The sequence below is a fragment of the Struthio camelus genome, chromosome 1 (assembly GCF_040807025.1).
Source record: "Struthio camelus isolate bStrCam1 chromosome 1, bStrCam1.hap1, whole genome shotgun sequence".
NCBI lineage: Eukaryota > Metazoa > Chordata > Aves > Struthioniformes > Struthionidae > Struthio > Struthio camelus.
Genome location: NC_090942.1, coordinates 214,496,814 through 214,514,513, shown reverse-complemented (window position 1 = coordinate 214,514,513; position 17,700 = coordinate 214,496,814). Strand labels below are relative to the sequence as shown.

Here is a 17,700-nt window from a genome sequence, read left to right as displayed (position 1 = left end):
CATCGCCTGTGAGAGGGTGTTCACGGTTGGGATCCGTAAGAGTAAGTAATGAATGTAAATAATGTATGACTACTGTCTTGGACACAGCAATCTTTGAGATTAAGAATGATGCAGATAGATAGATAGTTGTTAGGATCTCCTTTGAAACTGAATGGAATTAGGGGTATTAGAGATTATAATCTTTTCCTCTCCAGATTTCAAGCCCTGATGAGGGTTATGAAAGTAAGTCTCTTTATGAAAGCTGGCTAGAGAAAGACCCTGCAACTGAAAATAATAGTTACCCCAGGTAAGCTATTAATCTGTTTTTCCTTTCCTAGTACTTGCATCATACCATAGCATGGCTACTCTCCAGAATTTTTCAAGAGGTGCTCTTGATGACAGTAGTACAAAACCTTTTATTGCAAGGTGACTCTCTAACAATATCTTTTAAAATAAAATAAAATCTTACAATATTATTTTTTAAGCCCACATTGGTGACATCTATGTCCACTGCAAAATAAAACCTCATACTCTTTAAAGGAGTATAGAAAAATAAAAGATTTGCAAAGCAATTATAGAAGCGAAGGGCAGGGAAAGAATTCAGAATATAGTTTAGTCACCCTAGTACATGAGAAAATATCAAGATTATTAAGATAAGCGAAAGTTTTTTTGAAAGAAACTGCCTAGAGCAGTAATTAAAAAGCTCTCATGATACTTGTACTTTGTTTATACAATGGAGAGAGATGTAATACTTTACAAATCTATATCTGAAGGCATTAAAACTTCAAGACATTTTTGAGCTTGTGATTGGTAGAGCTAAATCTTATTCAGTGTAGCATTACTCATGTAAGTAAATAGAATGGACCATCATGCAATTTGACTAATGATGTTCTGTATATATTGACCCTATCTTTCAAACCTCAGTAACGTGAATTTCTAGATTCATTAGACTGAGTAAGATTTCTCCTCTGTATAAAAGCTACCAGATTTGGCCCCTCTCTGCTGATACAAATAATTTCATGCAAGCAGTTTATTCTAACAACTTTCACTAGGTTTTTCTTTTTCAATTGGGAAGCACCAATTATTTTCCTGACTAGATATTTACACATAAAACTGAACAAAAAATTTAAATAAATATTAAAGAATTTCTTAGAACATTACAGTTGTCTCTGTTATCATTTTTATATGTTTTCTTTTCCTCTGTCTTGCCACATCTACCCAGTAGATGGCAATATTTACTTGTAAGTATTGAATGCTAGTTGTGTCTTCTGCAGTGGAAATTATTTACCAAGCTTTGACTGAACTGCGGAATATGTTAAGGATATAAACACATCTGTCTTTACATACATTTATTTCCAACACGTATTAGTTTGGAAATAGATTATTAACATTTTAAGATTGCAGAGGCTTATCTGATGCAATTCTGCAGCTCTCGTGACTGATAGTGTCCACACTGTGTGCTTTTTTCCTAATGTAGTCAGTGTCATAATCAGGGTTGCTACCTGTTAGAGTAAAAGATCCTCCTAGTAATACTGGATGCTGGTTTAGTGTGTTGGACTAAAATCAGTTAGACAAGTTAGGGTTGCCACTTGTCCAGTCTCTGATCTCACTAGCGTCCCTGATGTGCCCTTCGGAAGCTTTCGTCTCTGTTTGTTTGAAAATCTGCATTTGGCATAAATTCCCACCCTGTTATAAAATAAGTACTCTTACACAGACATGTTTTCTTTCCTAATGTAGAATAAACAAACTGGGATCAGGCAGTGATTTTGAAGCTTACTTTCAGCGACTGGGAATTGCATCAGGCAGAGTTCGTTATACCAAGAATAGGGTAAGTGGTCTATACTCCTTGAAGAAGTTTGATAGTGCTAAGCAGTTGTCTTTTAAAAGCAGTTATTCATAGTTAATTTAGTACTGAAATTGAAAGAAATCTTCAAGGAATCTTTGACTGTTTTGCGTATCAATGTCATCTTTTCATTTAGCAAAAAACCCAAAAGCTTGGAGAATACACACGTTAGAGTGATGTGTACGCTCTGTAGGCTGTCTAGCTCACAGAAAGATATTCATAAAATCTTATTGGAGGTGTAGACTTCATTCCACTGTACTATTAGTAGTACCCATAATACAGACATTTTCCATGAATCTGTTCAGAAAAAAAACTGTACAATATCCAAGAGGGCTATAATTAAAGACTGCTGCTATCCAGAACCCCAGACTCTTCTCATATTTGGTGAAAGCAGTCTCTGTATAATGGAGCTGAAGGCAGGTCAGTGCAGATGAAGAGAAGGAATCCTGTTCACTTTATCTTGTGTGACATCCATAGATCCATGTTGTTTTAGTTTCATAAGATGAACACAGAAAAATGGGAAGGATAGAAAATTGTGCTCTGTAACGTACAGCTTTTTGGAAGTTGTGCAAAACATCATAGCCTTTATGTGGTCAACACATCCCTTAAATGCAGTTAGAATACAGAGCAGTGACAAATTTACTTGCTCTTTTTCAGAAAGCAGACAAATTCAGCAATTATCCCGTTTATCACACTGTGTATGAGACCTTTGAGTTAGTGGAAAAATTTTATGACCCCACCTTCAGGAAACAGCTAACAATTGCCCAGTTACGAGGCAAACTGGTTTATGAACTTGCAGATTCCTACATCCTTCCTTTCGACTGTCGAGATTATGGAGAAGCCTTAAAAGGATATAGTAATAGAATTTATAAGTTGGCCAAAAAACATGAAGAACAACTGAAAACTTACAAAGTATCATTTGGTGAGTAACTAACCACAGCAGTATTTTTTTGAGCGTATCGATTAGAAATATACGGAGACATGACATACCTGCTATATCTCTGAATTCCTGTCTTTTATGTTTCAATTATGCCATGACAAGATAGAAAGAGCCCTCCAAGAATTTCACTGATGTAACACATTATTGTCCAGATGAGACAGTTATAATAATTTTCATGCATATTATTAATGATTTGTATTATTAGAGGGCTCTTGAGCAGTCATGTACCACAGCCAAAGGCAGAGACTGGTCTTGCCCAGGACCAGGTATTTTTTCTTAAAAAAAGAAGGCAGGCTCAACCTTTAGGACTACTGACTGGAACTTGGGAGACGCAAGTGTCCATCTCTCCTCAGCGAAGGACTTAATCTGACCTTGGGCAGCTTCCTTATTGTTTCTGTGCCCAGCTACCTATTTTAGGCTATAGAAGCACTTGTGTCACTTCGGCAGAAATACATTCATTGGTTGAACACTTGAACACACTGTAATGAGGCATATAACATAAGGGGCTGTAGAGCACTCTGGGGCACAGGCTCGTGCAGCTTCAACAGTCATTTTCCTTCTCTCCCTATCTCTCGTCTTTTTCTTTCCTCATTCATACCTTGTGCTTTTGTACCAAGGATGATTTCAGTCAGTCCTATCCCACTTGCCATCTAGTGAGCCCAAGGTTTAGAGACTTAAATTAGTTTTTTAGAGGTGCAGTGCTCTTTACAGTGAAGTGAAAAATTAAAAGTAACTCAGATTGAATCCTCATTTGGAGAAAATCAAAAGCATAATTTCAAACCTTCTTAGAATGGCCTTAGGTTAATATTCTCAACAAATTTGAAACGATACCTGTTGTGTAAAAAGGCCACTCAAGACAGAGAAAGCCTTATATGTCATCATCTGGTCTGAGATTTTGCATGGCACAAGGATTTCTTTCAATAAATTCTTGTGTGAACTGCAGCGTATCTTTTAGCAAAAACATCACATCTGGATTTTCCATTTCCATTAATGGAAAATCTGCCAATTTTTGTGTTAAATCATTCTTCTGATAATTATTTTCATTGTTTGGGTTTTATTCTCATTTAAAATTCAAATTTGTCCAACCTTGCCTTCCAGCAAATGCATCTGCCTTTGTTCCTATGTTAACTGTATTTTAGAAGCTGTCTTTTTTTTGGAATTTTTGTCCCCCAAGTGTCATTTAATCCTCTCCTTAATAACGAGATAGACACGGCACTTTAAACCATTTATTACAAGGCATATTTTCCAGTATGTTATTATTTTCATGGCTCTTCTGTGATATCTGAGCATCTTTAAATTAGTTCTTAATTAAAATTATATATTTTTTTTCATTGTTTTATTCTGTTGCACCATAATGCATTACAATGCATGGATGTTTTTTGCAATACTATAAAAATTAAAATTCATTTCACTCAGCATTTCCATGGGATTGCCTACTGCCAATACTAAATGACAGAAAACTGTAAATTAAGCCCGAATTAGTCACACAAATATCTTTGAAAATAGTAGATCTAGTAGATAAAGCTTTTTTATTTGCCTTGGGATTCACATTTCAGCTGCTCCTCTGCAGCAGTGAAGGCTGGAAACCTTTTTTTCAAGAAATACTTTCATTTGCTTATATGCTATCAGGAGCTAAGGTTTATGGGAAAAAAAAAAGAAAAGTTTGTTATGATAATAATATTTTCTAAAATAACCAAAACTGAACAGCTAGTAAGCATGAGTACAAATTCTTATAAATTTTCAGGTGACCGCTCTTTTTTCTCTTAATTCCCCTCCTACTTCTGAAACATAATCTGTTACCGTAAGATAGGCATGATGTAAACAAGGGCAGGACTCTCTCTTCTAACAAACTTATATCTATTCCCCTGTGGAAATGCACAGTTGCAGACAAGCGTAAAATTCTCACTCTCACAAGGTGACCTGCATCTCTAAACGCTGCAGTCTCTAAACAGGTTGCAGGGGTAAAATCTTTGCCTGAAATGGTGTAAGCTAAACAAAAATATTAATACAAGAACAAATAAGTTTAAGCTGCTGATGAATCAAAACAGTGGCTGGAAATCAGAAGAACAAATGAGACTGTAGAACAGCTTTCAACAGGGATCTTGGGAACAGAGACCCTAAGTGATTTTTTAAGAGTCTGTTGAATGTAAGGACATTTGTACGTCATGGTTACCCATAGGCAACTAGATGTAGGAGATGGCCCGATCATATGTGCCATTTTCCTGTAGGATCAAAGAGAGGGAACACTAGTTTATCTGAAGCTTTCTGAAACTTGTGGGCAAAATGTACAATTTGTAAAACTTCCTTCTATGGAATGGACTTATGTTTTTGGTAAGGTCAGAAATTCTTCTCCGTACACCGTTCACCTTTTTCCTGTTCTACAAAAATTACTTGTAGCAAAAATTACTTGATAGGTTTGCCCACGTCTATTTCAAATAGACCCTTCCACAGAAAAATTGTCCCAGCTACTATCATTAGCAGAAAGTTCTCCTGCTTCTTTGGCTAAGTTGCTCCACAGGGGCTGGGCATACTGCCAGGGACAGAGCAGGAAAAAGCAACTGAACTTACCTGCTAACCATGTTGCTTCCACATAATGAGGCATAACAGGCAAAATCCCGGGGCTTGAGTATCAGAACTCTGGGATGGCACACAAGGTTGTGGCAGAGCTACCTTGTATGCTCCAACTGTAGTGCAAGCATGGAGCAAGCATGGGACTTCTCGATACATGTGGCAACTAGTGCCTTCACTAGTTACTTTAAAGCTACCTTGGCTATCCTTGTGCACCGTGACAATTGTTTATTTTACGTCTCAGTTAATACTATTCAATATACATATCATAGTTGTCTAGTGTGATGTGGATAGGAAATGTCTGAAATTCCAAGAGGAAAATCCTGCTGTCTTTGAAGAGCTTGGAGGAAGAGCTAGAATTTTTGGTCTACGTCAGGCTTCTTCAGCTAAACACTGCAGTACAGTGCTTTATTAAACTGCAGTGTCTTCCACTTGCAATCCCAGCCTGTCTTTTCCTTGCCAGGGAGAGACAAGTTGTATACCTGAGAAAGCTTTACCGAGCAATCTGCTTTGTTGTTGGCATAGTTGCTCAAGGTCTTTGTGTATTACTGCTAATAGCGCAGCTCTTTAGAAATCTGCAGTAGAAAAACTAATGAATTCTGGGAGAGACAATAAAATTAATAGAATTATAACAACACCAACAAATGTATTTGTCCCTCTGCCCCCGACCCCAGAACACTGAAAGATATATTGGGTTCAGAAAAACTCTGAAATTATGTAAAAGATCTTTCCTTTTCTAGATCCTCTTTTTTCTGCTGTGATGAATTTCTCAAAGGCGGCTGCTGAGTTTCATAGGAGACTTGAACAAGCTGACATGAATGAGTAAGTCTGAAGAAAATACATATATCCATCTTAACATAGTTCCATACATAGTCTTTCCTTTCCTTGTCCAGGGGCATTCCTGAAGCCCATAGACCTTGCTTAGAAAAGGAATTAAAAAAGACCCACTGTCAGTGCTAGTTCCATCTGACAGAAGACTACAGGCTTTAATTTTAGTGCTGTCCGCATTTCTGGTCTCTCTTTGGGGTGATATTTATGTAGCTTAGCTTTTAGATATGATTAGTTATTCTGATTCCCATTATCTTGAGTAGAGTGAAATTTGTATTTTGAAGAGCCAGTTCATCATATCTGCCTTAGATACCCAGAGCAGCCCCTCTTGCACTCCAATGATTAAACAAGTTGTCTAGCTGACTAGCATAGACTAGAGCCCTCAAACCCTGAGGCAGGTAATATCTGCTAAGAGGAATACTGCCTTTGGTGATGAAGAGCACAGCTATCAGAGGCAGCAAACAGATGCAGCACTTGGCGCAGCAGTTCACGCAGATGGGTGCAAAGAAGGGGCCTTCGTCTCCAGTCATAGTAGCACACGCTTCCTCAATATGGATATGACGCTGCAGAGCGCATTCCCCAGTAGCTATTGGATTCAGTGCATCGTTCGTATCAGAGGCTTCCACCCAGACAGACCTGATAGCGGCTGTAGCTCTGCCTCAGGCTGCAGGGAGTGCCTGAGGCGTCTCTGTGAGGTTTGGGCTGGCAATCAACTTTTCTGCAGAAGGTGTGCTGCTGTTGATTAGTTGTGTTGCCAGGTAAAGGAGTTGCAGGAGGAAGTAAGCAGGCTGCATAGCATCTGAGAAGATGAGCAAGAGATAGGATATTCTCTGAGACCCTACATCTTCAAGAGTCTCCACAGCACTGGAGATGCAAGTGGGCTCTGTGCCAAGTAGAACAGTAAGCCATAACTCTGTGTAGAAGAAAAAGGCTGGAAGCGGATCACTTCTCATGTGAGGAGAAAGGCTCTTGCTCCTCCTGAAGACGTGCAGCTGATGAAGAGGTTCAGTGCCCCCCAAGCTGAGGAGGAGCTGGACACAGCTTCAAGTGAAGCAACCGGACAGATGGACCCTGTGCCACGCAGGAAAACCTGGAAGAAGCGGAGTATCAGCTGAAGAGCTTATTGCTAATATAAACTTGTAATTTAAATTATTATAATAAGTAGAACAGCAGGTCCCAGAGAAAGTTAATGTGAGATTGAGCTCACTATTTACACCTACACTTTGTTGCTTTTAGTACATTCGTACTCTCAGTACACTGAGATCTAGGCAGCCCAGTCAGTGGAGCCTAGTGGGTGACTTCGTTCATCCTTAAAGAAACAGTAATCCTCTAGAGTGTGCAAGATGTGCATATGGGACTTGCAAACCTATGGGCCCTATGAGAATCCCATGCCCTTTAGGTGCAGTGGCTGGAAGCCACGTGCTCCTAGGCACCTACTGTGGTACCAGATAGTTATGTTTAGGCAGCTGAATCCCATCCTTACTGCCTGGTCAGCTGCATTGCACTATAGGCTCCACTTACTAGAGTGAGAGCTTAGACATCTGGCTTCCAGGGATACACCTGAATCCAGGTATCTTCATCTTTGCCCACTCTGCTAAGTAGGATCTTCCAAGCACCATTTAGTACTAAACAGGTTTCTGTCACTATGAGAAAGTCTCCATTTATTTCACATCTCACAAAGTGCTGTAGTTGAGTTTTGCAAATTCCAACACAGAAATCCTAATGCATTGGTATAGCATATATTGAATACTTCAATTTGCAAAAACCTCATCTTTTGGCAAAATGCAGACCATCTTTTTCATTCGTCTGTCCAAAGAAAAGGAAAAGTGTTTGAATTAAACTGAACAGTCATATTTCTTCATTATGTGAATCTCTCTCTCCATTTTCTGCAGTCCAGTTGCAGTGCGAATCATGAACGATCAGTTGATGTTTATAGAAAGAGCTTTCATTGATCCTCTTGGCCTACCAGGCAGGAAATTTTACAGGTGAGGCAACAAGTTACCTAACTAACTGTCTGAGGCACTATGTTTTTAGCAAGTCGATCCCACCCTGACTGGCTGGTCAGCTGAACTGCTATGTAGACCTTTTTTAGGCCTTATAGCTTGACAGATTCTGTTTTAGGCATAACCCAGTGAGCAGAGGACTTTGTTTACAGCCCCTAAGGAGACCTCTTTGTCTGCATCAGCCTTGTGTTGCCTAGTTCCCATTCCCTAGTTCTGGGGTCTGGCACTCTGTATTTTTTAGCCAACCTGCTCTATGAATTTTATGTGCAAGTGTTTAGTACCACTTCTGTTGTAACTAGTTCTTTTAAACCTGTACCAAGTGAGGATTCAGTGGTGAATCAACTATATGGAAAGAAAGAAGAGAAGAGTATGCTAAAAGGGAGAAAAGGATAAGAACAGTTTTGTAGTGAAGGTGAGAAGTCAAGAAATGAGATTGAGAGGAGTGACCTTTGAACACAGGGTAGATAAAGGTCCGTTAAAGCTGTGCTACAGAGTCTTTTCTGTCCCAGCTTTGACTGCTTCTGTAGATGTTCCTGTTAGCTCAAGTCCTTCGCTGTTTTTTTTCCTTTACGTTTTCTCTCTCCAAGCATGTGGCCCTAGAGAAAGACAATGTTTGGTGAATCACACTGGTGCACTTTCTAGAAGTCCAGTGCATTTATCAGTAGCACTTGACAGAAGCTAGCTTTCAATGTCAAGAACGTGACTACCACGTTTTACTCTCAGTGTCCCTTTTTCCTAATGACTAGATACATCTGACTCACTCACTGATGGCTTTCACACCAAGCCTTCTGGTGCCCTTAGGCACGTAGAATTCAGAATCATGCTTCATCCTCTTCCTAGGATAAACTGCCTTTCAGGCTTTTGGGAGAATGAAATCGTTGTTTCCTAGAAGTTCTTCTCCTTGGGTGCTAGGGTGTCATTTAGAGCTGGCCGAAGGATTTTTTTCTTGCTAGCTTGCATTTATTACTTTAGTTTTAGTGTTTGCTTTGATTTGGGGGGCATCTTTTACATGATTCAAATGTGCTTTATTACGTCATATCACCCAAACCAATTTAAAAGCAGGGCTACAAATATTTCAAAATTTAACAACGCTTTTACCCATTTCCGTTCCAGTCAGTTCTTATCTAGGAGATCTGCAAAATTCATGTGCTTCTCAAGCATCCTCCCCTGGTTTTTTTTGCCCTCTTTTCACATTCATTTCACAGATCTACCTAGCGTCAGTCAAATTGTTTAGCTATTTTCTGAGGCTTCTGCTCCACTTCACTGAGTGTATACCCATCACTGGGTTTGTTCCCTGTTCTGTTTGACTACCACATTTGTTTAGCAGATGTGTTGAGCTCCCCGCTGCAAAAGCTTAACATGGCTTCATTCCTAATAGACGAATGCAGTTCCTCTTCCAAGGAGAATGCTGCCTGTTTTAAACCAGTCCCCTTCCCTATAGATTTTGTCCTAAGGGTTGGCTTATGCTGTCTTTTTAGAGATAAGTCCCCCTGGATTTCCTGTATGTTTAATGAGTGCTGATCTTCACATGATGCCTAGTTGCTCTGTGTAGTACACAGATTTACACAGTTCCTTACAATGAACACACACTCTGTTAATTACTTTTATTTAGTATACCTTCATTTTTTTCTTTCCCCACAGACATGTCATCTTTGCTCCAAGCAGTCACAACAAGTATGCTGGAGAGTCCTTCCCAGGAATCTATGATGCCATGTTTGATATTGAAAGCAAAGCAGATCAGCGTGGAGCCTGGGAAGAAGTAAAGAGGCAGATTTCAGTTGCAGCTTTCACTGTGCAGGCAGCAGCAGAGACACTGAAAGAAGTAGCATAGCATCCTATGCTTTTGAAAAGCTCACTCAAATAGCAAAGTCTAAAGTTCACTGCAGTGGTCCTACTATAGCAACACAGTCTCTTCTAACTGCCTACCATTTCTCAGTTTCCAGCCTTCTAAATGCATGCAAATGTTCTGTTAGGCTGAGCTTTGTGTATCAAAGAACTCCTGAGCTAGAAATTACTGCCTCTCTGATACCAGCCAAACGGTAGCCTGAAGAAAAACACTAGACGGAAGCAAAATTTTGGGGAGGAGAAAAAATAATCAGTTCACAATTAGATATTTTCTGAAGGATCTACTGATTTTGAGGTCCTGATTTTTTGGATGTGCAGTTACAAAACCAGTTATTTGCATAGGTGTCTGCCAATCTTGTCTATAGCAGTGATCAACAGCACACTTGTCAAAGAAAAATATCAGTGCTCAGGAGGTACATTTTTCTAATAGTGAATTCTATAATATAAGACACTGAAGGCATTTCTTCATTTTAGAGGCCCTTCTGTAGGGCTGGTGAGGACCCATTATCCTGATTTGCTTTCTTTTATTGAAAAAAAAAAAAATATATATATATATATGTATATTGCATACATATATATGTAGAGACCCTCCTGCTGAAGAGAGCCAAAGGGCTACTGGACATGCTTGATCATCAGAGAAGACAGCTGTTTTTTTGCAGAAACCTGATTTATCTGCATTTTACAGAGAGAATACTGAGTCCTGCCCTGTGAAAATCACTGTGCACCTCCCTCCTTTCTTTGCACTTCAGAAATCAGAAATTAGGGGATAACAGAGAACTGACTTCCTGCTGCTTCTGACACTTTCACTGGTCCCACAGCAGTGGCAGCTGTTGTTCCTTTTTCCCTGGGAAAGCGATAGCTATTTCATGCAGTGATGTCTCCCTCCAGCTGAGGGAGATGGAGAACATTGTCACTGCATGCAGCATGTCTTCTTTGGTTGCCTCAGGCTTGAGTTCATGCAGTCATTCTACCTTCTAATAAGAACAAAAGTACGTTTGCTTTAGTAGCTGTGTATACATTCAAAGAGAAACTCATATGCATGAAAATGATAATAGTACAAAATTATTTAATTTACAAAAAAATGATTCTTGCTTCAGTTGAGTTTTAAGAGTACTACCCATTCACCTGCTTCACAACTAATAAAACCGTATAAAATTTTATTAAATTGCATTCCAATTTATGGGAGCTGATAATAACCAGTTTCATATCTTATATAAAACATATTGCAGTTTTCTCACAACTATAAATTGCAGTAGGTCATAGTGAGAATAATATTTTCTGGTTTATGGAGAGTAGAAAAGGTGTGGAAGAAGAAAGGACAGAATTAGGGAAACGGAACAGTGGACGTAACTGCTTCTAGGCTACAGAAAGAATTGTTCCCCTCTCAAACATTGCCTTGAATTCAGCCAAGGAAAGCAGAAATCGCTATAGCTCAGTCCTTTAGGAGGTTGATTTGTGGGGAAAATGCTACCAAGAAAACAGGCTTTCATTGGCGTCATTTCTAATGAGCCTCTCTGAAACACAAATAGCTATATATCTGTGGAAATTAGGCTCCTAATTTACTGTTAAAATTGCCTTTTGCAAATCAAGCCTTAGGCATGTGAGAGAGAGATAACACTTCCACAGCCCTTGCTTTACCTCTCCTATTCCAGTGAGCGAAGTGTTGCACCAGTAAAGCATACTTTTTTAGTGCAAGTTAGTTTTCAAAGCTCATTACTTTGAAGCTGCAAAAGGCAAAACAATACATTATCTCTTGGCATTTGTGTACGTTGTTTGAAGCACTAGAAAGAGATTACAACTTGCATCAGGGTGAACGCGGAGCTGGAATCTATTGCTTTCTTCCTCTCCTGTACTTGAGAACTATAACCTATGATTCATCGTGATCTGCTACATCTGAAAAGTATATGAATAGCTGCAGCTCTCTACTACAATCTACAGAGGGAGAGTGATACCTAAACCCTTATAAAAAAGCAAACCATACCACTTACAATTGTCTTATACTGATTGATATCCATAAAGTCCCAAACATTTGGTATCGAAAGGATCAGTTGGTCAGAGCTGAAATTGCCTTCCATGCTTCAGTCTTTGGTATCTCCTTTTCTGTGGATGTGCAATAAAGCAACTTACAGCTGTCTTCCGGCCCAGGAGCTCCTGTATTTGTGTATCTCTAGCTGCCTATAATTCCAAAGCGTTTGGGGATTTTTCAGGCTCTTCTTACAAACAGATAACGCTAGATCACCTACTCTGTCCTTTACAAACTCTGTTTACACATTGCCTACACTTGGGTTCAATCACTCAACCTGACTGAAGCAATTTGTGAATCATGTAGCAGGAAGAAAGACACTTCAGCATTTAAAGCTGGAGCAGGACTACAAAACAATCTGGTAAAATTAAAGATGAAACTCGATATTTGGTTTGCTAATTGTCTCTCAGACAAACAGTTTCAAGGGATCAGTGCCAAGAAATTTATTTATTTATTTATTTCAGATTCCCTTAAGCTTGAAATATCTTTGTCTTGCCTTTGGAAAGGAAGCTATAACAATTGTCCAGTTCAGTGATGGTCAGAAAGTGGGGACAACATACATGCTTCCTTCTGTACTGAGTAAGTGCTAACACAGTTCAATCACAACACTCCTTGCTATGCACCAAAAATGGTAGTAATTTAAAACACTCCTTCAGCGTGTTGTCATTAAATAAATAACAACCAAACAATCGCCCTTAATAAAAACTTAATAATTCAATAATTAACTAATTCAATACCTTCGAAAATTAAATTGTATTTGGGATTAAGTGATGCCAATGCTTCTCTCAACACCCTTAACACCCTGTAACTTAGCACCCCTTCAGAAGGCTGAGTCACGCATCAAATAATTGCTTGAGTGGAGCAATGCCTGTCCCAGTGTCCCGATGACTGAAGTGCAAGTATAATTTCTGATGACTGTGGCTGAAGAAGTTTCATAAATCCTCTCAAAAACTGTACCGTTCAGGGGTTAGAACAGAGCATTTTGACTTGTCCCGTTTTTTGATTCAGTCAAAGCAATTTGTCAAGTCGAGGTCAAACTTTTAAATTGCTTCAGCTGATCTATCTAAAATTACATTTTTTAAAAATAGTAATCAAAAATAAAATACATTGTGTAACCCATACCTTTCTCTCCCTTGGGAACTAACACTACTCCTGCTCCTAGCCATGCTGTGCTTGTACCTAATACAGCATCAGACAGCAGGTTTAAAACGAAGGGACTCCTTGCACAATACGCGATCACATCATGGAACTCCATTGCTACAGGAGCTTGTGAAGGGTTAAGTGGGCGATAGGCGTCACAGGGGGTTAACAAATATATGCAAGCAGAAATGAATATTCATAAAGGGATCATGCCTCATGATCCAGATGCAACCTTTGGTTCAGAAGGCCCCCTGAAGGTCTGGGAATTGAAACATATGTATACATGGAGGGAGCAGATAAATCCACTTTGTTCTTTTACCTTGCCTTAAGCATTTAGAACAGAGAGGTTACTGGGGAAGACTACTTGGCGCTCTCTGGGTATAGCTCTTCTCTCAACTAAATAGACAGCCCCTAAAGAGCGTTGGTGGTCATCTAATCATGTACACTTAATTGAAACCCACGAAAATGAATAAATGTATCCTTAAAAGTTGCTTATTGTCCTCTTCAAATCAAGAAAATAATTAAATATATATATTTTTTTTTCTTTAAGCAAACACATTAATATAACAAAATTGCTTGAGAGCAGAAACAGTTTATCCTGCAGTGGTGCCATTCAGAGGGTAGAAGGTGCTGTACAGCGTCTGCAGAGAAGAGCTAAACAGTGACCTCAATTTACTCCTAAGGAAAACAGCAGGATTAGATTCTGGAAGATGCTGACATGATCTGAAAGTCACTGAGGACATTTCATACCTCCCAGAAAATGCCATGAGTATAGAAACCTGCAAAGAGGCAGAGCTGGAACCTCCAGGCAGCATGATATTAAAAGCAGTTGAGGACCTGCTTTTTATAGCTGGTAGGAATAGTATATCCTCAGTATATACTCAGCACATCCCATAATTTCTTAATCTAAACTCCCTCATCTTCGCTTCTGAGATTTTAATGTTATACATTAAGAGAGCCGTTAAAAGAGCTGAATGAAAGCGAACATTATGGACTGCATTACTGCAAAGCAGGAAAGACAACACGAAATGAAATATAGAAATTTCATTTTACTTTCTCTTGCTTCTGCTATGACATTCTCCTTTCAGTCAAACCAAAGCAATGTGTTGCTCACTGAGCAACACCTGCTAAAGAGAGATTATCCCTAGAGAAACCAGTAGGAGCTGAATGTAGTCAACAGCGTTTTTTAAGATAAAAGACTATTTCCATTCTACACCACTGAGACTATAAGTAGGTTCAATAAAATAAGAATGGCTACTGTTTAACCTTGTAATTTAACAGTAAGTGTGTGGAATATGAGACTTAAGTTCCAAGGAGAGTTTAGCAGGGACATCAGTCACATCTATTAATCAGTGCCAGCAGGTGGAACTGAGATGGCCTAAATGGTTTAGGAGCTGCCAATCACATGGATTGTTTCTTGCTTCTGCCAGTAATAACCCATGGAGTCAAGGCAGCTCACATCAGGCTTGTCAGTGCCAACAGAGTGTTTCTCCTAAAGAATCCTTCCCCTTTAGAACACTCTCTTCTGGATCTAAGAAAATGTACGAGTTGTTCTACGGGACAATCGGCAGTGTGCATCCATTTTCTTATGCGGTGAGGAGCTCCAAGAATGGAGAAGTAGAACCAGTTTGTTTGGTACCACAGGCACAAGTGGTAGGGCTTGGTTCAAGTAGAACTGCAAACGTGCTATACCCTTCTGAAAAGGGAAAGAACAAGAGAGGCAATACTGGAAAAAGCATTTCATAAGAGGGTGTCAGATAGACTTGCTGTTTATCTGGCCCCTCCCCCAGATGCGCTTTGCTGGCTTACTAACAGTAAGCTGCTGACGTACTGCTGATGCAGCCATGCACATTACCTCCAAACATGGCTGTATTTTTAGAATGAAACTCAAGCCACAGCTGCTGGACACAGTGTCTGTTGTAACAACACATCCTTAGATAACCTATAAACAGCAGGGCATCAGGCTGCAGATACATACACTGCCAGCTGAGGACACCAAAAGAAAAAGGCTTTAAAAGATTTAGTTCTCGATGAGATCACTCTTCCCTTCTGATATTCTTGGAACCAATACCGCCCACCTGAAAAAAGCAACACTATTCTTCTTTCTTGAGCTCTTTTCTCTTCCCAAACCATATTTCCATACTCTTTCAATCCAAGTCCAGGTGCTCTAACATCTTCTGCCTGTTCTGTAAGACTATCTTCAGCCAATAGTTCAAAGAAATATCGTCATGCCTAGCTTTGTAGAAATAGAGCCGAAAAAGGTGCAGGCACTTGTGCAAGTCACCCATTACCAGGGCAGAGCAAGGAACAGAATGCTATGCATCCTGCTATGGTCAGAATGAAACACACCTTACAAGTCAAGTTTAGTGTTAGTATAACTGAAATCTTAACTGTCCAATCAAAGAATTAGTCCCAACTAATTATTACAGAAAAAGGAAATAAAGAACGTTATGACAGAAAAACCTCTCAGTAACAGATACACACTTCCTTAATACCTACCCTTTCCACTAGCCCATTGCGTCCTAAGGTTGTTGGGTTCAGTCTACGGTGAGGCAGCAACAGTGACTGAACAGTGATTGTAAGCTCTTCACAAAGGTAAGTGTGATTGATGTTAATGGCGTCTTCCTCCTCATCATAGTTGCCATTTCTTCGAGTACTAGTTTCTTCAAATACTTCACACCTTGCTCTTTTTTCACTGCTCTGAAACGCCACACTAAATTATATGGAGTGCCTTACACACGCTGAGTATTTTTTGCTGTTGGCGTTGCTTGCCCAGCCTCTCAGTCTGCGTTTATTTAGCTGATAACTAGTGAGCTGCTTATGCTGCTGGGTCTCCAGTAGCATCCCTCACCCCTTCTCTAACCATCCTATGCAAGTACTCTTCTACACTGTCCCTCAGCTTTCAAGGCCTCTGCTATGGTATCAGGCTTGTATTCCTCTGCAACACAATGCTAGAACCATAAATATTTCATCCTACACAGAGTAACTGCTTGTTACTATTATCTATATAAAAAATATAGTTTTACCATATGGCTATACAAAAATAAAACAAAGGAGGCAATAGCCATTTGGGCATTAGAAAATTACTGTTACAGTCAAACAAGATATAACAAGGCTTGCTGCCTGCTACTGTATTTGCCAAGCTACAAAAGCTACCCCGACTATCACCTGTCAGGAAGAATCTTCACTTAAGGACTACCCAGGGGACAGACCAACGTTTTAAGGTTTTGAAAGAACTGTCGAAGAGGACAGCTCTTTTATACTTTGTCAAGAGTATGTACAAACTGGACAAATAGATGAAACAGATCTAGCTTTTCTGTCCTTACGTTTTCAAACCACCCTTGTTAGGATAATTCAGCACAACCAGCCTTTGTTCTCACATATAGCGAAATTAATAAATCATTTCATTGTCATCTGCAGTCTGTACACTCTGATAAATGATTACTTGACTGAGGGCTATGTATATACACGGGATTCAGAGTGCAATTACAAAACTCAGCACTTGCTTCTCAGGTTGTATTACACTCACTTTTGTGCTAAAGCACTCTTTACTATTTACTGGCTTATGGAAAAGCTCTGACATACCAGCAAGCACCCATGCATTGACAAAAGCACCCATTCACTGCCAAAATCTATCAGCTCCTTCATGGTTGATGTTTGTTCTACAGATGATTTTATTTACAATTTCAGTGAAGAATAGAACAAAATGTACTGAGGAAAAACGAGGGAGTACAACACTGCCAGCTGCAATACACCTTCGAAAAGGGAATGTTCACCTAAGCACTCCTATGGGAGTCAGCCATGCTGACATTTGGCTTTGCCAGTCCCAACCACAGTGCAATTTTCAGGCAGTACTGGTCAATATAATGGTTCAACAATAAATTCAATAAACTTGTAGTATATACAACAATTAGTAGATTTCTGCCCAGACAATCCATGTTCTGAAGTACTATATCCTTGAGGAAAAGTAACAGTAAAGGAGAAATACTGAAATGCTGAAACAGGGCAATGATGTGAATCTTTACAAGGAGGAACAAGGGAAAATTATTATGTAACATTGCAATTTAAAACTACTCAGTGCTTTTGATCACTCACAATTGGAGGTGCTGCTCTGTATTAACCTCGATGTTAGTAATGTTTTCTGAGAACATACTGTTATCTTCCTATAAGCATCTGAAAAACCTCTCTTCGTGCTTATAAAATTATTGTTATTTCTTTCCACCTTCTTTACAATTGTTAACAAATTGTTCTTGGAAAGCATAAATATTCTATGTAATTTATAAATCCATCAAAGAAAAAATTTTGTAACAGAAGCACTGACAGGCATCTCATTTACAGAGCTACAATTAAATAACTCTGAGCCTAATGCTTTTGTTGTAGGTTTATTCAGAAGTAGACAATCCTAATGTTAACTACTGTCATAAGTAAAGGCAGAATTTTTAGAGTTTGGGTTAAAGTTTATGTAAACAAAAATGTAACTCCATTATAAGATGTTCCTTTAAAACTACTTAAGTCCCTCAGATTCTAAAAG

The 17,700-nt window shown here is 39.2% G+C and overlaps 1 protein-coding gene across 4 annotated transcripts in view; it reads left to right on the top strand.

Annotated features, from left to right (window-relative positions):
• LOC104153279 (N-acetylated-alpha-linked acidic dipeptidase 2) overlaps positions 1–13,663 on the top strand; it is a 36,652-nt gene extending 22,989 nt beyond the window's left edge. Inside the window, exons 13-18 of one of the 4 annotated variants that reach the window (XM_009689105.2) lie at positions 195–286; positions 1,717–1,807; positions 2,480–2,744; positions 6,071–6,152; positions 8,051–8,143; positions 9,803–13,663. In XM_009689105.2, the coding sequence (XP_009687400.1) occupies positions 195–286; positions 1,717–1,807; positions 2,480–2,744; positions 6,071–6,152; positions 8,051–8,143; positions 9,803–9,992 (813 nt within the window). In that variant the 3' untranslated portion in view covers positions 9,993–13,663. The remainder of the gene's footprint in view (positions 1–194; positions 287–1,716; positions 1,808–2,479; positions 2,745–6,070; positions 6,153–8,050; positions 8,144–9,802) is intronic. The other 3 variants (XM_068930527.1, XM_068930526.1, XM_009689104.2) reach the window with 3 other exon arrangements.
• The last annotated feature ends 4,037 nt before the right edge of the window (positions 13,664–17,700 follow it).